The sequence below is a fragment of the Falco naumanni genome, chromosome 6 (genome assembly GCF_017639655.2).
Source record: "Falco naumanni isolate bFalNau1 chromosome 6, bFalNau1.pat, whole genome shotgun sequence".
NCBI classification, from domain to species: Eukaryota; Metazoa; Chordata; class Aves; order Falconiformes; family Falconidae; genus Falco; species Falco naumanni.
The window spans coordinates 25,235,543-25,261,030 of record NC_054059.1 but is presented as its reverse complement, the minus strand read 5'-3'; the positions used below and the strand labels follow the sequence as shown (position 1 = coordinate 25,261,030).

At 36.2% G+C, this 25,488-nt stretch overlaps 1 protein-coding gene across 1 annotated transcript in view; it reads left to right on the top strand.

Annotated features, from left to right (window-relative positions):
- Positions 1 to 25,488, top strand: part of EIPR1 (EARP complex and GARP complex interacting protein 1) — an 89,314-nt gene that overhangs the window by 57,933 nt on the left and 5,893 nt on the right. Inside the window, exons 5-8 of the mRNA XM_040598778.1 lie at positions 2,546 to 2,645; positions 13,312 to 13,448; positions 16,845 to 17,012; positions 18,216 to 18,383. Coding sequence (XP_040454712.1) covers positions 2,546 to 2,645; positions 13,312 to 13,448; positions 16,845 to 17,012; positions 18,216 to 18,383 — 573 coding nt within the window. The remainder of the gene's footprint in view (positions 1 to 2,545; positions 2,646 to 13,311; positions 13,449 to 16,844; positions 17,013 to 18,215; positions 18,384 to 25,488) is intronic.

The window sequence follows — 25,488 nt, the reverse complement described above, 5'->3', positions numbered from 1 at the left end:
AAGAGTTAAATGGTCAAACCAGATTTCATTGTCTATAATTAAAAATATATCTATATATATCAACGCTAAATACCACTTATGTTTTCAGCAATATGTAAGAAAAGTGATGGACTTAAAATAAATAAATGTGATCAGAATCAACTTAAAGATTTCTTGGTTACCCATCCAGTTGTGCAATGATCCTGCTCTCTTTAAATTTTACTTTGGAAAACTGGATTGTGGAAGGTCAGCTGTGATCACATGCAGTTTATAGTGCATTAATTTTTTTATTCTTTTATATGTGTTCATAAAATGTTTTCATCTTTTACAAGGATCTAATTGATATATCTGTGCAGTAGGACCATATGAAATTCTGAAGTAACCATGCCTGTGCCAGTTGGTTGCTTCTCAGGATTATGGGAAAAATGTTGGTTGAATGTGTAATCACAACTGCTTCATCATTTTTAGTATCAACACTCATTTTCAGTTGCCTATGTTTTTTCCAAGTTGTACCGTACAAGTTTAACAAGAAACACTTCTGAAAATAAGATCGGCAATACTACAGACAGAACAGCTTAGTTTAAAGCAAAATAGAAACATTTTAGTTCCATATTGGTGTTAAAACACACTTAAAAACATGATGGTAGCTTAATGGGCTGAATAAAGTGATTTTGTCCTAATACAAGGGAGCTCATTACAAACAAACTTTTCTAAGTAGTTAATTTCCATGGATTGACAATGTAATAAGGATATGGGTCATGGTTTTAGCAGAAGATGGATGCAGGGGCTAGTTCGTTCTTTGATCTGTGCTGTTGCCCAAGGGAAAAGTGCAGTGGTTGAAGAGTCAGCCAACACACCATTTTAGTTATAGTTCCATCTTTCTCATCTACTTGGCGTTATTTTTCTTTTTTGGCATAATTTATTTTCTCCGCATAGCCTGGCTTCCCTATTAAAGCAAACTGGTGCAGTCATCTGCCCGTATATCTAATGCTTGTTTTACTAAGCGTGCAGGTAAAAAGCAATGAAATTCCTCACAGAAGAAGCAAGAGGATTTTGAGAGGAAGGTATCTGCTGAGAATTCACTGAGGTGGTGTTTCACTTACGGTGTGAAAAATGACACTGTGTCACTTCTTTCTGTTACCTGCAACTTCCTATTTTCTTTTCCTTGTGTTTTATACTGTAAGATTAGATGGAGTTCCTTGGCTTAGATCTGGGGCCAGCCAGGTCATGCCCACTGTCTTGGGAAGGCAGGAGTAGTGTGAAACTGGGGGTAAAATAGGAGCATGCATAATGTGCAGCACAGAGTTAGGAAGGCGCCTAATGGTGGGCACACTTGCCTGAGGCTGTGTCTACTCATGCAGCCTTCTTTCATCTCTTCAGTCCGGATTATGAACTGATTCATGTGAAAAGTTAAACGTGCTAGAAAACTTATGTCTAGTGATGGACTGTGGGCAAACTGCAAGAGGTATTTTTTCATACTTATATACTGAGGATGAGAACAGCATATCAAATGCCTCTGAATAACTTAAGTTTTTATCTAGAGATGGGAAGAAGTTTGTCTATGTAGCTGTTGATACTAAAGTTATCTCTGCCTTTAGCTGTATTGTGGCACTCCAAGATGATTGGGAGGTGGCACAACTTTAACTGCGTTGGGTATGGAAATCTATTCTCTTCAAATGACAAGACAAGTTTTAATCTTTTAACCTTACTGTTATCTCTAGCAAATTTATTAGGGTTATAGTACTTACACTTAGCTGTGCTGCCCATACTGACTGGCTTGAATATGCTGCTTCTCGTAGAACTAGGGATGAGGACTGATTTTTTTCGTCCCTTCATATATAGCATGAAACTGGTGAATCAAAGGTTAACAGTGTATGTTAATTGAATCATGATGACAGCTGCTGAACTGGAAGAGGTTTTCCTCAGAGCTCTGAGGCTTACTTTTGGTGTGTCTTCAGAAAGGATGCACGACACTGTATGAAAACCTTTGAGGTTTCAAGCTGAAGCACTCAAAAGTGCATGTGCGTCAAGGTCTGGGGTTTTTCTGTGTATGTGTGCAGAATGACCGCTACAATGACGTAATCACTGTTTGTTTTGCATGATTGCTGTATGATTCAATATGCAGAACAGACAACAAATGAAGTATGGATTTTGAGAAGCTCTCTTTTTACAGTTAGGCTAGCACCTACAGAAGCTGGGTGGCATGGTTCCCTGACAGATTTGGACAGGATGTCAGAGGGCACTTGAAAAAGAAAAGGATGTGTAAATTAGCACTACCTAAAAGATTCTATAAGAAAGCCTAAGTTTGGTATCACATTGTTTTTAAGTAACTGATTCTACAATAATGTTTATCTAGTATGTATAAAAATTGCTAAGTTGCTAGTTAACGGCAGATTTTGCACTGAAAATATGGGACGAGTTTCAGCTGAAGGAAACCATAAGGAATATGGTTTAATATGTTTTGGAATAGATTAGATCCACAGAGTTAAAATGGCTTTCTAGTGCAAATTCTGATTGGTTTTCATGTTAGGTTGTGTTTTTTTCATTTTCTGTTTCTGTTTTACAGTGTTATGTGGGAACCAATGGGAGACGGTAAAAAGATTATTTCGCTGGCTGATAATAACATATTATTGTGGGACTTGCAGGAAAGTTCAGCAAAAGCTGTGGTAAGAAATTTTTTTTTAATAAAACATCATATACTTGAATATAGTACAAATGGCAACATTCAGTAACCTAGAATTTGCTAATCTTTTAATTACTCCTTCAGAAATATCTTGCCTTTAACGTGCTTGGGGGAAATGAATACTCAGTTGTCTGGTATAGGAGTGTTTAAGAGTAGTATTTTGTGTCTGTTGCTAGTAGTTAAATATCTTCCTTTTTCTAGAGTTCCCCTTACTTTCCAACTGGCTTTACAGTGAATAATATCTAAAATAAAGTAATACTAATTTGATAAATGTGTATGAGGGAAAAATTGGTGATTGGGAAAGCCAAAGGTTATTGAATTCAGATAATAGTGTATTAACTCATGTTGGTTAATACCATGCAGCCCTCTATCTAATTTACAACCCTTGTATGTATAAGCATAATGTAAATTTATCTATTTGCTATGTGCTGCTTTGAGTTTTCATTATTTTAACTTAGTACTATACTGTCTGTTCAGATTATTGTGCTCATGGCTGAAAACTTCTTATTCAGGAACATATATAAAAGGGTGTCATTGGCATAGATTTCTGTCTGTCTATGCCACCTCTTATGGATAAACAAAAAAGTTTACTGTTTTCTGTATGATGACATAGATTGTATATGGAAAACTGAATGTATCTGTATAGAGTCATTTAGGTCAGTGTCTGTCCTTAAAAATGGAGACTGATTGTGTCAAGTCATCATTATTCAGTTGATCTGTTGTCACTTCCTGAATTAATTTCGCAGTTCAGGGTTAGTTTCTTTTCTTGGATGCTGGAGAATCAGTTTTTTTCAACCGGCAGTTGCTTAAAGAGCCAAGATATTATGTCCATAAGCTCTTCCCTGTGGTTCCATCTGACTGTGTGCAAATAGATGAAGTCTTGCATTGTTACTATTTTGCTAGATTTTGCATAGTATCAATGTAACGTAATACAGTGTAATTGTTTATGTTCATAATCGGGTCCTTTGGGTTCCTTCACTAGATGAGACAACTTCAGCTTTTTCTTCACCTGAAACATCAGTATGTGTGATGTTACCTTCTAAGGCTTCTTCAAAGTAGTGTTTGTTTTTATTGAATGGATGTTAGTTTCTGAAGGCTAGCCTTCAGGAGGTTGTATGTGGCATTGTACCCACTAGATGTGCATTACTTCTACGTTAGCCAGTATTTCTTTTCTAATGCCTGCGTAACACACAGACTTTTTTGGAATACTTTCTTTAAACCTGTTGAAAAAATACTTTTGGGGATGGTGCTGCTGCTTTCATACTAGAACTCCTCGTGTCTCTAAGTGCTGGAACTGCTAGACTTCTTTTCTCGTTCTTCTCCATTCTCTCTTTGGGCAACTCTGTGTCCTTTCTTGATAAAGTTCTTTTGAATGTGAATTTCAGTTTTTTCACTGTCTCAACCACTTTCTCATAACTGTCAAAGTTATTCCTAATCCTAATCTTTCTGAAATATGATTGCCTTTGGGATGCTGTCTAGTGTATTACCAGCCTCTCTGTGTGGCAGTCTTGCAATTAATGCCAAATTCTCTCTCTCACCACCGACACCCATTTTGTTTTGCTTGGGATTTATTTACTAGAAGTTTCTATTCTGTGTCTTCCTTTTACTATTCTTCTGAACTCCTCACTCTGTCACGCAAATAGTTTTGAATGCAACTATGATTTCCATTTCCTTTTCCTTCCATGGCTAGAATTGGGATCTGCATGATTTTGGAGAGGACTAGACTCTTCACCTAACTGGAATTTCAGCATGATTTTGGAAATCAGTATTTCTGTCCTCAAAGCGATATTCAGCTTGCTGATCACTTCAGTATTTCACTTAGTGTTCCTTACATAGAATAAATTTTATTCGGTTACCTTTAAAATATGCCTGTATTGCATCAAATACTGGTGGCAAAGTAAGAGATAAAGGAATTAGGGGGATTTAACCTCTGACATTTGTTACATGCTTATATTTGATAAAAGGAAAGAAGAAAAAAACAAAAGTGAAATTCTGCATCAAAAAAACTGCTTCATCTAATGAAGCTAAGATTATGAAAGTAGGTATATTAACCCTTGACTGACATCTTCAGATAGGAGCATTTTGAAATGTTTGTTAAAAATTTTAGTTTGCACAAGTTTGGTGTGTCACTTAGATTTTGCAGTCAGGCTCTCAGGAGACCTGATAAAGAATTTGATTGATTCTCTCTATTTTTGTCTAAAATAAGCTACCATCTCATGTGAGTGCCCTCTAAATTAGAATTGCTTGTGATTTAAAATTTTACTTGGAAATAACTGTTTACTTTTATCAGTCTTCTGCTCTGGCAATTTTGAGTTAATCTTAGATGGTATTTGCTTCATCGCTGAGTCAGTGACTGCTTTGAAAGTGAGTTTAATAGTAAAAGTCCATGGAAACCTGAATCTTGGAAAACATATCTTCATGCGTCTAAACCTTATGCCAGGTGAATCTCTTCTAAGATGAGTGGTATTGTTGCATTCCTGTCAAATTTTTATCTGCAACAAATGTCTCGAAGATGTCTGTGGGTTCCGGAGTTAACCAGAGTCTTGCTGAACAGGCTGAGGAAAGCATGAACATCTCTTTAAAATGCCTGCTGTAGACTTCCTAGTAATTAAAATGATGACAACCTGAAGTCCAGTATCATAGGCTTTTTCAGGCCTAGAATCAACTGCTGTGTATTTCTGAAATATTTGAAGATTACCTCCTTCCTTAAACATTAACTTTCTGTTAGAATCCATAGAAGGCTGTAAAGCAATAATGGTTACACTGTAGCAATTTTATATTTACAAAAAACTGTGTAGGACTGACAGTTACAGGGAGCAATGAGGAAAAATATAAATGCTTCATTACTGAGATGGTTTTCTGCTTAAAAAAAAAAAAAAGGCAAAACAAAGACAAAGTTAACATTCTACCCCATCCTTTGTTGCTGTAGTATTTAGAATGTGAAGAGAAAACTGTGAAAAAAGGTTGTTTAGAAAACAGCATTGGTAGGGGTAAGTAATAAATGTATTTTCCATTTGGTTATCGCCATGTACAAGGAGTCTTTGTAGAGCAATAAGCTGTTGGTGAAATTGTGATTTCTTTCTGTGTATACCCAGTATAAGGGAGGGTTGTATGCAAAATATGTTGTAACCCTAAAAAGCACATGGTTTGTATTTTAATGCTTTTTGGTCAGAGTGTTAAAACACCTTTTTCTGGGATATTAATTAAAAGAGCTTTTTTGGCCTGGAAAACAGGCATGGAAAATCCTACAGAAAAAGGTCAACCCTTACCAGCATTAAAAATGGCATGTGTATTTTTTTTTTTAAAAAAAAAGTTTTCTGAAGACAGACCATGGAAACTGTCCACAGCTCCTTTGGAGGTTGTAGCTTGTTATAGAAGGCATCAGTTAGTACTAATATAGAAAATTCTTGCCAGGAAGTTCATATTTGCTTAATATGCAGATACACATAAGAAACATTGTGTTTATTGTTCACTAGGTTAAAAGGTTATCCATTTTTGGCATGTCTTACCATCTAACATGTTGTTTGGTTCTGATAGATGGGTGACAAAGCAGTAAGAAGCTAGTAAACTTAAATGTTCTGTAGGGACTGTTGTGGGGAGGAAGTCTTTACAAAACGTTCCCGTTGCTATAGACTTACAAGTGAAATAACTGTGTACCTGTGTGTGTGTATACGTTAACTGAATAAATCAATAACATAGGATTAGGATAATAAAAATGTCAGTGTGTTTCTTTTTTTTTTTTTTTTTCCTTTTTCTCAAAGACATGATGGTGTTCAAATTGAATGAGAACATCATCATTAACTAGAAGTAGGATCTGGACCACTGGATCTGTATCAGGTAATAGAAGTAAGAAGGTATTCATTACACTGGTGCAACACTGATCTTCCTGTTTTAAGAACACCTTTTAATTGCTTCCTTTTTTGATAGATATGCTTTGTAGGCAATATTACTTTTAATGGCAAGAGGTAAACCCAGTGCTACTCTTTATGAAATTTTCCATGTTTGTGAAAAAGTTAATCTACAACTCAGGTGCAGTATTGGTGAAAAACTGAAAATATATGCATCTTTAAAATTTTGCATGGGCCAAAATTTCTCTTTGCCTGCTCTGATCCATAATTTCAAAGTTTTTTATTGCATGCATCTCCTCAATCTGCCAGGGAGTTACAAGTCACACTGTTTAATACGCATTAGCCTGAAGAATTTTAGGGTTCCAAATATTTTCAGAGGTTCTTTGTAAGAAAATTACGGGTGTATTCATCCTCTGAATCATCTGGTCATAGGAGACCTTTATTAACCAGAACTTACTACACAGTTCTGTGGGTTTGCTTTTTTCTCCTCTTTCAACATTTTCTGCAAACTTGTTTCTTCATTATGATATTTAATACAGGAATATTTGCCTGTATTTGCATTAAGACAAGCTTTTCCTGTCCTTTTGAGCACTCCCTTTATTATTGTTTTGAGGACATTACCTTCTGGGGTGAAACTAATCTTATGCTCACTGCATCATTACCCTTTGCAATTAAATTAGCTATTCTTTGCCATTTATAATCATTAGCCGAACCAGAGAGAAGCCCAACAAATCCACAAGGTCTGAGTAGGTTCTGCTGAAAAGATGACAGTTAATATTTCTGTATACAGACTTCAGGTCAGATGTCACCAAATCACTAGAACTCTTCCTTGGGTAAATGCAGTATGTTTGGAACAGCAGATGGGTGCAACAGAATGAAATGGAGATGTTAAAATGTAAGTATTTTTCTGTTTGCGCCTCTTTTCACAGAGAGGAAGAGTAGATGTGTGGGTTTAATCATTTTTATCCAAAAGATGAATTAGATTCCTTTTAGATTTCTAGTCCCTTCTGGATTCTTTTGTAGCGTTTAACGTATAGGGTGTTCTTAATTCAGAACAAAATAAGATATCTGGCAGTGGCATTCCAGGTGAGATGGAAGATCCTGTGGGAAAGATTTCGGTCTATCTGGATAAAAGTAAGCTATTGGATACTAGGAACAAGCACGAGGTGCTTTCTTGGGAAGATGGCTGCTTTTCTTCAAGGCAGGAGTTACATTGTGGACTTCAGCAGAGAGCTTTGTAGAGTGCCCCGTAATTACTGCAAGTAGAATAAACATAGATTAATTAAAGCAGGGCAAACACTGTCTGAAGAAATAGAAGAGAAATTACTGGATCAGAAAGAGGATAGAAAGCCAGTTCTTAAAGAGTTTGTGTTGGGATTAGTTTTGTTTAATGGTCTCCTTAATGATAGCGTAGAAGTAGGAGTGAAATGATGAGAATTGTTGGTGACAGAAACTTGGAACTCATCATCAGTATGTAGGAGTAACAATATAGAGGATGAACTTAATGTTTAATTTTCATAGTATAAAGCAGAAAACTTTTGTTTAAGGAACATAAATATTTTCTTGCTGTGGTGTGGAAACTCAGCACTTAAAAATATGTAGATTCTGTTACATAGCTATTCTGAGAGTGACTCTGAGCTGCCAGTATGATGTGGAAAAGGAAAATTATTGTAACAAGCGTTACGAAGGGACTACATGGTGTGGTTGTCTGCAGTGGGAGGAACTGAACTCAAAGAATTTAAAATTCTCATCAATATTTCAGTTTCTGTCAATAACAAGCCAGAACAACACTCAGCCTTTCTTGATGTGAATCTCAAAATAGTCTTATACATGCATTGTTACTGTAGTTGTTACAAGGACATCTCCTTGAGGCTGTCTTGAGATCTTCACACAACCTCAAGCATGAACAGAATTGTGGCCTATTTCCAATTGATGAGAGTATGGTTAAAAAGCAAAAAAATAATGTGTGTGATTTTTCTCAGTGAGTTTAAGTAATCACTACCATAAGCTAACTTCTTCAAGTTGATACTCATTAGAAATTCTAAATATTTATGGACTTAATTCTTTAAGATGTCTTTACTACCCTCTCTTTACTGAGGAGGGAGTCAAGATCAAATAAGCATGTGCAGCATAAGCCTATGAATATTTAGTAAATGAAATAATGACTTAGAAGTCTAATCTGGAATGCACTTATATATCGATCAGATTTTTAGTCTTATGACCTCTCAGGTTAGATGTGAGAGTTGTTTAGTGTTCCCTTTTTTTGTGTTTTGGGTGGTTTGTTTTTTTTTAATTTAGTCTGTTTAAAACACAGCTGCTGCTGCAGGGGTAAGAAAACTAGTTTAATTTAATAAACATTTATTTTTTTAAAAAAGGCATTAGGAAATCAAAAGGCATGATGTCTTCTCATTTACTTCTCAGGTAAAAGATGTCTGGGTTTTTATCTTCAAATAATTTCAAACTGTTTAAAAAACTCCAATTTATTTCATGTACTTCAAATCGTTAATGGTCATTTTCATCAAAAAATCAAAACTGAGTAATTTGCTTGAATAATTCAAGGATATCAATCTATTGATATCAATCTATTGATAAATATTTAGTAGATGGCTGCAGTTGTTAAGCCTTTACAACAAAATTTGCTTTTTTTTCTCTCCCTATATAATGATTGATAATCCCATTTTTTCAGATGAGAAAATTCTGAAACTAAGATACTCTTCTGTGTGCTAATGTTGCACACTTTACCAAGTGGATTGATTTTAATTAACAGAAAAGAAAAATTCATATTTTAAATATTTTTATGCTAGCCTTTATTTTCTTATAAGAACATTGCTTGGGAGATGTTTTCTATTGGTTTGTGTCAAAGTCTGTCTGGGAAACAACTGACCTTCCAAATGCATGACAATTATTAATTCTAGTCATTCTCCTTTAGAATTAGTTCATACGTTAACAAAAAAAAACCACCAAAAACAACAAAACACCAAAACTCAAGTTGTGTGTATGAAAAACTTATTTATTAGGTGAAGGTAGCATAGCGAGGGAACACAACTATATGTTTCCAGTTACCATTTTATCCAGAAGTTTCTAGAACTTTAAAACTGGTCCTCTAGGGCTGTTTTTCAGTGTTGTGACCAAAGAAAGAAAGTACAGCCCCCTCATCCAGCCTCAGAAGTAAATTTGATAAATTCTGCCATTTGTCTGCTTCATGCTGCTCAGTGCTCAGAATGGTTGTGCTGGTCCGTACCTGAGTCCGTCCAGCCCTGGTATTGTGCTTGAAACTGTGGCCGTAGCAGGCACCAACCAACAGTTCAGTGGAGCAAATGTATTGGATAGTTTGCCCTTAATGTTCACTCAGTCTTCTACTCTTTTCAATCCAAGGGTTTTTCTGAGCTTGGTTGGGTTTGTCTACTTAGTATAACCCTCAATAGATCTTTCTTCCAAGTACTTTCCTATTTTGTTCTTGGACATAAGTAAGCTGTATGCATTCAAGTGTGTTTTTCTCAAGGAGTCCATTGAGTGGAGAACCACTTTCTTTTGTTTACTCTTGAATCTAATTTCTGCAGGCTTTATTTGATGCCCCATTGCTCTTTTCTTAGAAGAGAGCGACTGGTTCACTGTCTCCATCATGCTTGTGTTTTTTTCTAGATAATTTCTGTACCCTCTAGCCGTTAATATATGCTGTTTCTTGGTTTTTTTTAAGGATACTGTGATCTTTTTCCTCTTTCCGAATTAGTCCATATGAGGTCAAAATTTGAAGCAGAAAGAGGCATCTCAGTCCTTACTGAAGTTCTAGTAAAAATAAATTGGAATAATTGACATTTTTATTTAAATACACAGAAATCAGTCCTTCAAAGCTAGGATAGACTTTTTCATGTTCAGATACTTTGCTTTTGTAAAACCCCTTCTTTCACTGAGGATAACGTATATAGTTCTATTCCAGTCGTATTACATTGCTTAATATTTTTCAGAAAATCTTTATTACAAATTACTGCTTTCATGCAATTGTAGTATAATATCACACTGCTTTTTTATTATTGTTCTGATGTCATCAGCTTTAGGCTGATTCAGTTAAGCACTTATGAACAGTGTTACATCTATCCATATTCTGATAACCGTTTTACACTTCAAGATTACATTTTGTCGGGACTTTTTTTCTAAAGTCAATGTGTGATCCCTGAACAATAGCTAATTCTGTTGTCTAAAAGCAGACACTGGGTCTTATTCACTTCCTTTTTTGTTTTTCCTTACTGTAAGTCACATTTTGTGTTTATAAAATATTACTGTGAATTGTTTTCCTTCAGTATCCAGTGAGGCCCTCAGAGCTGCACATGTTCACCTTCTGGGCAGCACAAATCCAAATCCTCATGTGAGATTAATGTCTAAAATATGCCTTTGTCCTTTTTCCCTTTCCTTCTCTAGTCAACTTTTCTGCCTTTAATGAAGTGGAGGAAGAGTTCAAGATAAAAAGAAAACTTTCTTACCTATCCATGAATTTAGGTATGAATTAAAACTGAAGCTAGGGTTTTTTTGAACCTGTACTTACGATTCTGAACTACCAGCTTTGTTTCCTTTAAGCTTATTTCTTGGATTACCAGGAAGAAGCCTTGCAGACTTCCTTCTGTTACATAGTGTTTCCTCCTTCCGTATGAAAATTTCCCTTCCTTACCCCTTGCTGTCCTTTAAGTCCATGCACTTCCTTTCAGGCTCACTGAAGACATGCAAAAGGATATTGAACAAAAAAATACTCAGTAACTTCTGGGATTTCATTTTATTAACAGAAGTGTACCATGAGCTGATGTCTGTATACGTAGCTGGATATCCATATGAGGAAAGATGCAATTTAATTCCTGCAGGTACTTAAAAATCACTTGGGAAGGCAAGCATGACTTGGCCGGTCTAACATGTATGTGTGTTTTCATGTGTGTTGTTAAGAAATAGTGCAGGATGCCTGTGCTGGCCTTGCCCCTAAACTTTTGGCTAAAAAGAAAAAAAATTCTGATCTTTTTATAATAGTTCAAATGAAGACTTAAAAAGAATAAAACATGGCTGGGGTGTTGGAGACAGTGTTGTTTACTGTTGACAAAGACCTTCTGCTCTGAGTCATATTTTGGATATGTGATACTTTCTGTCTCAATAAGAGATTTTGAAATGCCTGAAAAGAGATGCTCTTTTTGTTGGCATTACCTTACTGTCAGTGTTAACATTTGCTGCCTTCCTCTCCCCCTCCAGTCTGAGCTGTGTATGGCCAAGACCTTTTACTAGAGAGTTTAATTTTTGAAATGACCCACTTAAGCTCTGCATATGCTCTTGTGTCTGGAGTCTCGTATGTGTCAAAAAATAAAAACTGCGGTTTATTTTATTATTGTGTTCAATATTTTTCTTTATGTTAATAATCTGCAAGTTGTAGAAAGACTTTTGAATGGTGTTTGTACTTGAGGAGGAATGCTAGAGGAGTAGGTTTGGCCACAGTGTTATATCACTCATTAACACATGAACAATATGTGGCCTTGCATACAGGGGATGCAACATTCTTTTAAATATTATAATCAGAAAAAAATTGGAAAAAACACATCTTCAGTAGCATAGACTTCAGTGATAGAAGAGTTGTAATTTCTAGATTGTTAATTTTAAATAAATACTATATTCTTGGTGGAACTATAATAGCAAAAAGTTAGCGAAATATAGAAATGGACATTGGTACCATATGAAAATAGATTTAAGCAGTATTGTATTGAGTATGTTTTTCTAGTGATGTCAGTTAAAGTTTATGTAAGCAGTACGTATGTTTTAGTCTTCTTCATCCATCAAAGTGTAATATTTCTGCTGTGAAATCTTGTATTTAATAGAATATTTATGGTATGCTAGGATTCAGGTAAAGTAGAAAAGTGATCCAATGAGACCCAGCACAGTAATCTGCTTCTGTGAAATACCTCTTAATGAAACATTTTGAAATGTGACCATTGTGTGAAAGATGACCAAACAAGTCTGCTGTCTGCCTGGCTGCTTGCAATTTGTATAAATTTTATGATCAAAATGTGATTTTTTTGCTTCCCCACCTCCTTTAGATATTAAACGATCAGTTTGAGTCAGTCATTAGAAGTAACTTGCAGTGTCTACAGCTTCATTTTTCCAAACGTTCATGTGGAACTGGAGGATAATTTCCTGTACCAACTTCAAAGAGAAAGTTGATTACTTTGTACCTTCTTTTCATTAAGTGTGGAGAGCTCTCTGCTCAAAGACATGCAAGCCTGATTTTGCAACTGAAATCTTTAATTCTCATGGACTGTAGATTTGTGATCTAGTACCTTTTGTTATTTTAATAGGCATGTATGTGATGACATGGGCACCTGGGCCTTGAATTTTTTATTTTTAAAAGCAGCTCTACACTTGAATCCTGCTCCTACAGATAAAAGTGGCATTTTGACATGGAAAAGTGTTGTAAGACTGTTCATGAAACTAAATGCTTGTGTTTATTTGTCTGAGGCAGCTACAAATTTGTGCAGTGTGCCCATATTGTATATCCACTGTTTCAACAAATTATCTGAAACTGGTTTAGTTTATATAGTAGTACAGTACTTCTAGTATTTCTGAATGCATTACACTACATAAGCCTTTTAAAAAAATTACTTTGTGAGACACAAAACCAGTTCTAGCTTTTAATTTTTTCTGTTTGCTGTTTTAGAACTTTGGTAGTCTGTTGCACTCAGAACAACAGGCTCTTTATGCAGTTTTGGTCTTCAGTGGAACTAATTTCATTTTAGTGTTACATTTAGAAACATTGCCAGCTTTGTTTCATTATTTTAGCTTTCTAGTTCTGTAGCCTTGGAAGGGAAAGGACAATTAAAATTTACTTCTGGAAGATGGAGTCCACACCACAATTGCACACAGATTGCAACAGCCAATGATACCATCATTCGAGGATGGGATACACGAAGCATGAGGTAATGAGAAATTGCAGTCTTGTTCTCTAAAATAGACAATCTCCTTTGGAGACAGAATTTCCACCACCGCCACCACCCGTTGCTCCTAACATTTTGTTGTTGCTGTTTTGGGTATTTTTTGTTACAGATTAGAAATATGTAAAAACTCTAACTTATAAAAGGAATGGCTGGGCTGGCATAGCTGATATATTTATAATTTAGTAAAGGATTTTGTCTGGTTTTGTCCCCCCTCAGCTTTGATTCTGATTTGTATATTGATTTTTTACTGAACTATGTACTACTCTCAAGATGATCTGTTCAACACATAGGCATTACCTGAACGAAGCTGTTCTGTAATTCAACCTGAAAATGGTTTAACAGTCCTGACTATGCTATGAAATGTCTTCATAGCGTACTATCTAAAGGTAACTTTAATCGCTGAAGGTAATTCACAGGTTAAGTTCACTCTTCACTTCTCTGATTTTAACAAATAGCCTACTGTACTATATTAAAGACTGTAGCATACTAGTTACATGAAACTATTGAATTTGTCAAAATCATAACCAAATCAAAGCTTTGAATATACCTAATAATGTTTTTTCCCTCCTGCTCAGTTGTGATTTTGATAAGCAAAGGAGTGATGTTGTACACATCTGTTGCCATGACTACTAAAGCCTGTGCAAGCTTTTTTAAGATATGCTTTACCCCCTTAGCACACAGTAATTTATCACTAAACTGAGAAGACTGATGTCTTGTAATAACTTTTGTTGCCTTAAAGGGGGGTGACTTTAAATTTAGTTCTGTGGTTCCTGCCAGCTCAGGGATGTAGCAATAAATCCCTTTGTTTGCCAGCCTTGTGTGTTTTTGGCAGAAAGGTTTATTTAATGTAAGAAACAAAAGCTAAAAATAGAAATATAATAATTAAGTTGCTTTCTGTACACTTGTCATCAGGTTTGAAAGCCCTGTTTTTTGCCTTGTAAAAGGATACATAAGAATCTTACTTCACATATATACATGTGTGTACTGTCATTTATGAAGACTTTTAAATGAACTGTACAAGAGAGGAAAGAAAGGTCAAAGGAGAAAGTTTTTTTTAAAAGTTGCTTTTTTGTGATGTTTTTCTAATCATCCTATTAACATGTAACATGCAGACCTTAATGTTAAAGCCTATGTTTCTAAGTAGAAAATGTTAATTATTGTGAAGTCTGCTTCATGCTCTGTTTCATTAGAAGAAGCATCTCTGTCTCGCGTTAAATAAATACTGAGTAAATTTTATGAAAGATAGGTAGCCCAGATATCAACAAGATCCTTGATGAAGGGATAGCTTGGTTAACAGAAGCAAACCATACAAATCTAATCACTTTAAGTGAAGCTCAGGTTTAGATAGTCCTTGAACCAGTTTATGAGTACTAGGCTATGCCAAAGAGCTGTTTGCAGTGTACTTGAAAAATACAAGAATAAGTCTCATCTGCAATTAGACTGTAATATGTATGGAATGATGTGAATATTTGATAATGACTAGTTAGACTAGAACTTGGAGTTTAAAGTCAGGGCAGTATAAACTGGCAGTGTAAGAAGCAGAAAATGAGAGGGGAAAAAAATAATCAAGCACAGAAAACTGCTATCTTTGGAAAGAATAAGAGAGGACAGATATTAAAGAAATAGTTAGAATAGCTATTTCCACAGAGTGTGATTATGGTAGCTGTAAGATAGAGGAAGTAAATTATTTTGGACATACCAAACAAAGGAGAGGAGGGAAAGAACAGGTTGGTGGGAAGAATCCTAGACTAGACTAGGAAGCAGTCTTAATCGGAGAAGAGCTTGTGAAGCAGAAGAGACAGATCCTAGGCTGAATGGATGGAGAGTTGTATCAGGAATATTGAAAATCCAAGAATAAATTCTACAAAATATGGAAGATGATGATGATGAGGAAATGGATCCCTTAGCTGGAGAAGATGTTCATGTGTTCTGGCCTTAATCTCATGATGTAAGTGGAAAATTTAATGTAGATATTATTGCTGTAAGTAGGATGATAGTGAAAGAAAAGAATATTCATACTTGGGAAGGAAAGAGATAAAGTGGTCAGAATAATAAAGTTGGTATAAAGGCTTTCATGGTAAGAACTGCTGAATACACAGTGGACAGTGGCATTTCTTTTTAAGCCATTACACACATCTCCGTGAACAATGCAAGAAATGCAGGAAAGAAGTGGAAGGTGCAATAGAGGAAGATGGCAGTGTTTTATTGCTGCAAGCATGCTTGAGATTTAAAAATTTTCCCATAAAGATATTTCAATAAATTAAGAAGAAATGTTGAATTCTGCTGCCAGAATACCTGGTAGGAAGGCATACCTGAGTGAATATCCTTAACCTCTCAAATTCTGAGAAGAGTGTTGACATTGGATATCAAAGTAATATTCTCTATCCAGAATGATTGCCATAGCTGTCAGAATAGGGCTTAGTATAGGCCTGGAATAGGCTGAATCTCTGTTTATGGAGCTACTTTGCTTTGTATTAGTAGTTAGGTGTTAACATCAAGAGACTTCTCTATCTGGTCTTGACAGGAGACTATACGTACAGTGCAAGAAATACAAAGTTTTGGTCAGCTTATGTTTTCTGAAGAGAAACATTTTTTCATTTAAAAAAGAAAAAAGCTCACAAAGTGTTGACAATTTCTAGTGAAGGCTGTAAGATACTGTCAAATCTAAGCAGAACTTTGGTAGGTGGTGGCTTTAAGAAAACTAGTGATGTAATAGTGGAAACAAAGCAAACTCCAGCCAAGTTTATGAGGTGCGGTAGGGAGACAAACTGATGGAACATGATGTTTTGAATAAGGATGCTAGGTACCTGTTAGCAGTACTACAAATGTTTTCTGAAGTGGTCAGATGGATGACTATGTGCTGAGTAGTTTAAGGGTCACAGGTAAATTAGAGATAAAAGCCAGAGCTCAGAAGGCAGGTTCAAAATAGAGCAATAATAAAAAGCTGTTGTTCGTATCTGTTGCATCCCTTGCATCTCAGCTTTTCATATAGGGAGAACTAGATGTCATAAATACAGAATTGTTATAACTACTTTGAGGTGAAGACGCTCTTACCTGAAAATATTGTGATATAGTAGCAGACATTTCGTAACAGTTGTTAGAGAGCTGTGCTAGAATCGTCTGGAACTACTGTTTCCTTTTAGCTCCAGATGAACCTAAAGCAAACAAGGAAAGAGCAAAGCTTCAAAGCAAGCTGAGAAAACTATATAAGTCACTGTTGTTAACAGCTGGGATTTCCCTAAACTATGCACTAGCAATGGGAACTCTAGGTCTGTGGGTGGTAAGGGGATTATGCAAGTTTCCAGGGAAACGGATTCCTGTCAGTGGAGTGCAGTTAGCTTTTTATAGACCATTTAATTTTTTTAATGTGTTTTACAGACAGATCTATTGCATAGAAAATGCACATGGACAGCTGGTACGAGACCTAGACTTTAATCCCAATAAACAGTACTACCTGGCTAGCTGTGGAGATGACTGCAAGGTGAAATTCTGGGACACAAGAAATGTCACTGAACCAGTGAAGACACTAGAGGAGCATTCCCACTGGTAGAACAAATTATCTGCATGCTGTTTTGTGGGTGGATGGCTTATGTAATTTATTCAGCTAATTATTTTACTGTTTAGGAACAATGCAAGCTAACTATGTGCTATTGTGAATAATCATTTTTCTGCACAGAGGAAAGGTTTCAACATTTCGGTGTTCCTTTTGTGATTGTAAATTAAGAAGGGTTTAGACAATGTTAGTCTAATTTGCAAGAAACTGCTGTTAACGTTACTGGAAGTAGGGTACACCTTTTAGAAGGACAGCACCGAACTTGGCTTGTGGGGGCCAGCTGGGACACAGGTGTGCCTTCCCAGATTGATCCTGATCTGCTGAACGTGATGTGCAGAAAAGCACCTGCCCTCTATCCTTCTGTTGTCAAATAGTTGAAATGCTCAGTAATTTCAGCCCTGCTTTTTTCATGCTCTTCACAGCCCTTAAGCCAGAATATGCAAGTGAGTAATTTTATTCTTTGAGATAATATTTAGAGCCTCTATCTACTGCTCTGGCCTGTGGCTGGAGCAAGGAGGCAGTCTTGTCTGACATTTGCAGACCTCAGTGGTTAAGAAAAGACGAGCAGTTCATAGTTTTGAAAATGTGGGTTGGAGTAATTCTTGCAAAATAAATCTGGACCCTGAAGCTACTTTGAGGGGAATGAAGATGTGAATTAACAGAAGCAGCATTCTTTTTTTTTTTCCAGAAGATTAAAAGAAAAAGAATAAAACAAGAGCCATAACATATTTGGTATTAACTTGATACGTAAAAATTAAGGAGAAATATAATCCTACTTTTGTTTTAAGGTCTTTTTTAAACTTTATGTTGTGAGATTTGTGTTTAACAGGTTATTTCTAATCTGTATCTTGTTTAGGGGGAATTATTATATTTTGAACTTAAATGTTTCTGACTTACTAAACAATGAATTGGCACGTACCCTCAAGGAATGATACCACTGAATGGTGCTTTTTTCCTTGGAATTTTTTTTTTCAAAACTTATTTGTTGATTTTTTAAGATGTCTCATAGAGAACAGGTGATGTGGAAGCTAAAAAGCCAAATGAAGTTGGCAAAAAACAGTCTTTGGAATGCGAGACGTCACTTTTCTGTATACTTACAACATTTAAGTCAAAGATCAAATTTTAAAACAATCGTTTAACACTGATGCAGTACCTGCCAAGAATAGCTTCTTGTTCTTTCTGATTTAATTTTTTAGGGTCTGGAATGTCAGATACAATCATTCTCATGATCAGCTGATCCTTACAGGAAGCAGTGATAGCAGAGTTATCTTGTCTAATATGGTATCAATTTCTTCTGAACCATTTGGGCATATGGTAGATGACGATGAACTAAGTGACCAAGAGGACCAGCATCAAGAAGAGAAGTATGAAGTTTCCTGAGTTTTATGCAGATGCTTATAATTTGTCTTTTCGTTGTAATGGTTAACGTGCTGTTTTTTTGCTGACTAGGATTTTTGTATACAGGCCTTTCAGGTAAGTAGTTTTAATTCCTACTTCATTCTTCTTTACTCAGTCACGGGTGGAATATGCTCTTTAAATCTGATTGGCACAGCCAGTGTATGTTCACTGGTGGGAAGGGGTTGGTGATGCTGAGGACCAGTCCTAAAGTCCACTGGATCAGTGAAAAGATGCACTTTAAGGGACCACTGGATCAAGTCAAGCACATACAATAATCTGTGTTAAGTGAGAGTTGAAAATCTGCTTTTTGCATTTTCTGTGTATGTGTCAGAACCTTCAGGAGATATTATCTCCTAAGGTGAGCTTCTGCACAGGCACAACAAAGGAAGTATAAACACATTGATTTTTGTAAATTTTGCTCTTAATGTTGCTGACTGCTCTAGAAACCAATAACTCATCAGACCTCTACTTCAAGCAGAACAGAGGTTTGGTTTGACATTTTTAGAGAATAATGCATGTTACTGCAAGCATTTGTAAACACCATCCACTTGAATGTGTGAGGAATCATGTATTTTGCAGGTGAATTTTGGAGGGATGAGGTTTTTAGTAAAGAGTTAACTGAAATGCCAAAATAGTAATTTTTGATCCTCCATTATTGTCTGCTTTCAACTTTTTCATTGTACAGTATATGATGCTTGTTTTCGCCTCTGTACTTCTTTATGAATATACGTAGGTATATAGCGAGTTCTGTAGATCTAGCATGGACTGAAGATTTCCAGTTTTGCGAGTAGCTTAGATGGTGATCTTCAGCAACTTCTTGCTTTAGAAAGTGAAGATAGTGAGATTGAAACTCATGTAAAATATTTCTGAGACCAACAGGTTTCAGTCTATATTTTTCTAGTCTTTGCAACTACGAAAATCCATATTCTGCATGTTTGCACTGAGCAATTGTTTGGTTACTTCTGTTAATTTAATATGCAAAGCTGTTTGCAGTGAAATTGGCAGATGATTACCTCCTGAACTATCTTCTTAAATGAAGACTAGTCAGATCTCCCAGTTAGTCAGCTGTGTTTGCTAGATATTTCAGTTAAAATTGTGAATAAAGTTTAGGGTATTTTTCTATTTGCATTTTGAAGGTTGCTCTTCCACCTTTATTTCATTAATAAAGTTGTAGTTTTGCTGCAAATAGTTTTGACATTTTGGCTTTATATAACAAACTTGAAAACCATTTTTTAAATATTCAATAAGGAATCTATTCCATATATAGAAATGTTAATTTTAAACTTACAAGATGTCTTTAGAAGCAATATGTAATGTAAGTGCCTGGAAAATCAAGGTGCATCAAATTAATTACCTAGAAAGTTGGTCACATCGACAGTACATAATTACTTTCTAGAACGTATCTGGACTACAGCGTATTACATATGATGTACCTTTTAATTCCTTACCTTTGGCTGAGGATTTCAATCTATTCTGTTCTGGATGGAAGATAAATAGCATTAATGGAACTAAGAGACCATTTTTTATGTATATATGGTGGGAATGTAGTAATATAAATAACATCAAAAGTAAATAGTGTTCTTGCAGATGTTGTATAGTATGTTATCTGGATTTCTGTTGATTGTAGACTGTTCACGTTGCCTCATTAAAACACAAATGATTGTAGAATAGGAATTTTTGAAACCAAGAATATGTAAAGTAATACAACAAATATAGCACGTCTTTCCCTTTGGCTATGGGATGAATGTAAACCACATCATGAATGACTTGTATAGTAATGATGTAGAGCCCTTACCTGTTCCCAGAGGCTACGAGAGTATCAGTAGTGCACTTGCCTTTTAAATGCATATTTTTCAGCTACTAAACAGTTTTCTATAAAACCTGGGAAAGCACATTAGCTTTTATAACATTTGCTTGGTACTGTGAAAGTCTTGTTTTGGTCTGGTTTTTTTTTTCACCCACCTTGTTATGAATCAAGCTGGAAGGATGTTTGCAAGGTGCTCACCAGCCTTGAACTGTTGCCAGATGAATGTCTGTTTAGTTGAGTGCACTAATGAAGCAGGGCATAACAGCTGTTGGGAATACCTCTTGCCAGTCAACCCGTAGTGCCAAATATTTAGGCTTTAGTGCCTGTTTCCCTCCTCAAGACCTCTTTGAAGGGTTTGTTGCACCATCCCATGGGTACTGTCTCTTCTGTAAAAACACAGCGTTTTATTGTATGGTTTGGTGGGGTGTGGCAGGGTGTGTATGTGGTTTTGGGTTTTTTGCTTGGGTATGTTCTAGACTTTCAAGAAAGTGTTGTATTCTTATGGGCTTCATTTTTATCCTTTTCTGGAGTACGTCTGGTTTGCTTTTAAATAGCACAAAAATCTTGAAAAAGAAAATGTCTTTTTTGGGTGTATCTTGACATATACCAGGAAGAACAGGTGTCTGTACAGCTAGTATCTCCAGCCAGTCACCTTCAGACTGAGTGACCAAATCTCTCTCAAAAGTTGGAAGTATCAAGTGGAAAGAAGTAGAAAGGCTCTTTTTGTCATGGGCTACATATTTTTCATGTTCTGAATAAAATAACTTGTAAAAATACTCCTTGGATTAAATATAAAAATGAAGAGTACCAGTTATATCTTCAAAGCTGTTGGGTTTTTTTCTACTTAGAAAAGATGCCCATATTTTAAAAAAATTGACTTGTAATACTGAGATATTTAAGACTGGTGTTAATTGTTAATATATTTTGGAGCAAGCTTTCTAATTGTATTTCTTGGCTGGAGACAAAAGCAAGTAATGTGTTAGTTTAACCCTTCATGGTTCAACCATGTAGAACTATGCATGAGTCTACTCACTCATTTATTCTTGCCAGATTTTCTCTAGTAACTGTGTACTTTTTAAGGTTCACACTGAAAAATATTTGGAGGTAACTTTTTTTAAAGAAAAGAGTACAGGTTCGCTGAGTAATGAAAAGACAACAAACTAAAAGTTGATGTATTCTGTTCTTACTAAGGAATTGTTCTTTGAGGTTTCTTCTTTTAGTGTTTGTCCATGTATGTGTTGATGTCTTGGGACTTCAAATGCTCTCATCTTGGAGACTAGAAGACGCTTGCATAAGCAGTATAACTAGGAACATTGCATGAGGATCTGTCTCTCGCCTCAAGCAACCTTCAGTTCCTCTTAACTGCTGATTCATATCAGAGTAACTACTTTGTTGTCTCTTCCCTACCTTTTAACTGCTGCTGTTATTTCTCTCATCCATCATAAAAATGTAAGAACAGCCTCCCTGTATCATATCAAAGGTCTCCCTAGCCTGTATCATGTCTCTGATAGTGGCCAAGAGGAAAGATTATAAAACCAGGAAAAGGAGATGATACTTCCCCTGGGTATGCTTCTAGCCCCTGAATGTTTACAGTTCAGGGACCTTTACTGCCTTCCGAATCCTCTTTGGAGGCTTCTGATTCTTTCCTTTAGGATTTTCTTGTGCCATCAGCCATGTTCTTGAGTTTATCTCTTCTCACTAACTGTGTTTTCATTTGTTCCAAAACATGTTAGCTGTGCACGCACTGCCTTTGTGAAATATGTCTAGGAGAAATATGCCAACTGCATTTGTTTTCTTGCACTGAATGAGGAAAGGCTTCAGTGCTTTCTGTCTGCAAAGCCCAAAGCCTCCGTTGAAAGTAGGTAGTCTAAAAAGAGGATCGAGCTGTCTGCAGAGAGGAGATAGAAGGATGTGGCCAGAGGAGAGCTATGGTGTGTTCTGGTCAAGTTCCTAGTCTGGATAATCTAATGCACAATTCAGATATGAAAAAAAAAAAAATCAGCTGAGAAATGAAATGCTGTACTCTTAGCTTAATTTCTAGCACCTTGATACAGATGTTGAAAAAAGTCTGCAAAACAAATGAAAGCAGAACAGATGAGTATTTGGGGTCCATTTATCTTTCATCAGCAAAACAAAGCTGGCGTGCCTGAAGAACATAGAGAGTGCTATATTCATGTTTCTGATGGCTCACTTTGGGAAAAAAATGTTGAAAACATGCGATCATTCCACATCTATGGATGCAACTGGTTAAGGCAGGCTTCTCCTTGGCCTGCTTTCCCCGCCCCCCTTTAAAAGTCTTTGCACTCTGGTATTGTAAAGACTTCCTCCCTGCAACACTGAACTTGCCTTAATTCCAAAGCTCCTGAAGGTGTCTGTCGGTTCCCTTTTAGATATCTGCAGAGCACTGAGAACAGTCTTCCTGCAAAGGGGGGAGGTGACTCTTTTTATATCCTTTCTTCATTCTTTGGTCATCCAAAATTGTTATGATAGTCTGTGAATCTATATTTGGTTGCATTAAACTAGTCTGACAGTCATTCTACTTTGCTATTTCTAACACTACTAGGTTCTTGCAGTTTGCTGTGACCATCTTTACTCACCAATCAGGATTCCTTTTCTTTAGTTAATGCAACGTATTTATTTGCCTTATAGATCTGCGTTTTAAACTCTGTAAGTCTGTTTGGTATGAGAAGACAATTAGTTATCTTAGGAGCACCAATAGCATGGTACACACTGCATGTACAGCTGTGTTTCTATTTATTCTTCATGACTTCTATGGCCAGAACTTTGTCGTGACAAGGCTCAAATGATAATGGAGGACTTGCTTTTTAAGAGAAAAAGCCTCTTCTGTATCCATACCAATGAAAGAATTTAGGTGGTCAATAGCATTTTGAGCTTATACATCAGTCCTGAAAATGAAGCCATCCTTAAACTTTAGTTTTGCAGAATAAGCTACCAGCTCGCTTAGCTCTCTTTGGAATTTACAGGCTTAAGATGTCTGCTGTTTTCTCACTGGAAGAACTGATTACTAAGGTCAGTATTCTGTCTTCTCCCTTGTGCTACATCTTTTGACGATATGTTTGAAGCTTATTCTTATCTTCTTACTGTTGAAGTTGGTACCAGAAATTTACATTAGGAAATAGATTTTTTTTAATGTTTTTCCTCAAGTCTTGTGTTTCCATCTTTTTACCATAGATGTTAGCCACGTGTCCTTTGATACAAACAGAACAGATCTAACACAACTGCTTCTCACCATTTTGCGTTTAAAGCTGAGATATAAAGAATTAGTCTCCCCAGTACAGAGTGTCTCATTCTCAATTGTGTGAAATTTTAAGTGAGATTTTAGGTGTAGGAACATCATCAGGAATCGGAATGGACCAGAAAGAAAATGGTGGGTGGTCTCTCTGTAGAAAGAGATTTCCTTCAAAATCCCATCTAAAGGAGGTGGTGGTTTTTGCTTTTTGTGATAGAAATGTGGTTTGGAGCCTTTTGAATAGTAAATCATATGGTTTCATGATAATGCATATGAACTGTGTGATCTGATGTAACACCATTGTATATATCTCCGTTACTTCAGGAGGGTGAATTGTCAGCATTGATACTTTAAAAAGTATTTGCCAAACATTCATGATAAAGCAGGCTTTCAGGGTGTTTCCACACAGCTGCCAGTAGTGTTAGTTTTGATACTTTGCTTGTGGTATTTGTCTTGGAGAAATCTAGAAAACATATGATTATGCTATGGAATCAACCAAGAGACTCAGTTAATTAAACAGCTTAAATAGTTTCTGTGTTGGGGAACAGTGGTACTCAGGATTTTGTTGGATGAGTAAGAAGCTGGACCAAATCTGGTGCAGCAGCACTTTCAAATTCCTAGACTGTTTTGCTGTAGAAACATATGGAGGTTTTGTACCATTTCTTTAACCCTTATCATATATACCCTCCTTTATTTTGCACATTAGGACAGCAATGAAACCTCTTATATTAAAATATGCATTTCCTGGTTTTGAAGATGGCATTTTCTTGTAGAAACAGTTTAGATGGCTGGGTTTTGAGTTTAAATTAAAAAAAAACGCTTACAGTAGTACAAATGGACAATTATTACATATAAAAATTCTGTTCCAGTATAACCATCCTTGAATTCTCTTTTCCTTAAGAGAGTGAAAAAGTGTTGTCTAAGCTTAGTAAAAGCAAAACCTTAGAGTTGCTAAATTTTCTCCTGCAGTTAAAGGGAATGGGCATCCACACGGCTTATTCTGGAATCCAGTTGTGTATTGGAATGAAGCTGGGTTAATTAGCATTGATAATGTACAACTGTGGGTTGGCTTCTGGGGTGGTGGGTTGGCTGGCATAGATAAGGTGCAGTTGTGGCTGGTTCTGGTAAGGGGTTGAGAGCCAATGAAGAGAGATCAGCCAAGGAAGAAACAAGAGAAGAGAGAGCACATGCCCTGGATGAGGTGAGAGTAGGAGAAGGCAGCAGAGGGACTGGCATGAAGAGTGTGGTGGTATGAGATGGTAAAAGACATTGTTGCAACTTGATAGTTCGGAGAGGGCTGTGACACAGTTGCATGCTTTTCAGGATTTGCTTTTGGATGCTTCAGTACATGTTTTTGCTCTATTGAATCACATCTATTTCATAGCAATCTTTAGATTAAAGAGGATTTAATTTTTACAGTGATAAGGAATTAATGATTTTTGGTGACTCTGAAATATGTATTTTATTGATAGTGTTGGACTTGGCGGTGTTGGGTTAATGGGTGGACTCCATGATCTTAAAGGTCTTTTTCCAACCAAAATGAGTCTATGATTCTATGACAAAACAGAATCGCAAGTACTACAAACTTAAGTGGTTCTTAGCATGAGAAGTAATTGGAAATAACAGCTCTCTACATGAAAACAATTATCCATGGCTTAACAGGCTTCTCTCTCAAGTCTGTAACACAATTAACCTCAAAGTTATCTGGTAAAATGAAAGCTTTTCTCCTTCCGTAGGAGTGGCTGGTGGGGGTTGTGCTGTGTGAATAAGACTACAAAGAGAAAGCAGTCCAGTTTCAGCTTTTTGTGGCACAGGTCTTAAATTTATGCAGAATGTAGGTAGAGATTACACATTTCTTACTCTAAGTTCTTGGTGATGTAACCGTTGGCCTTGTCAGTTGATGCAATGCAAGAACATATATATATGGAGAGAAAAAGGTATTAGTCTGGCCAGGAAAAGTCGTCAAAATAGTACAGGAAAATGAGAAACTACAAGAACTTCTTAAGGGATAAGG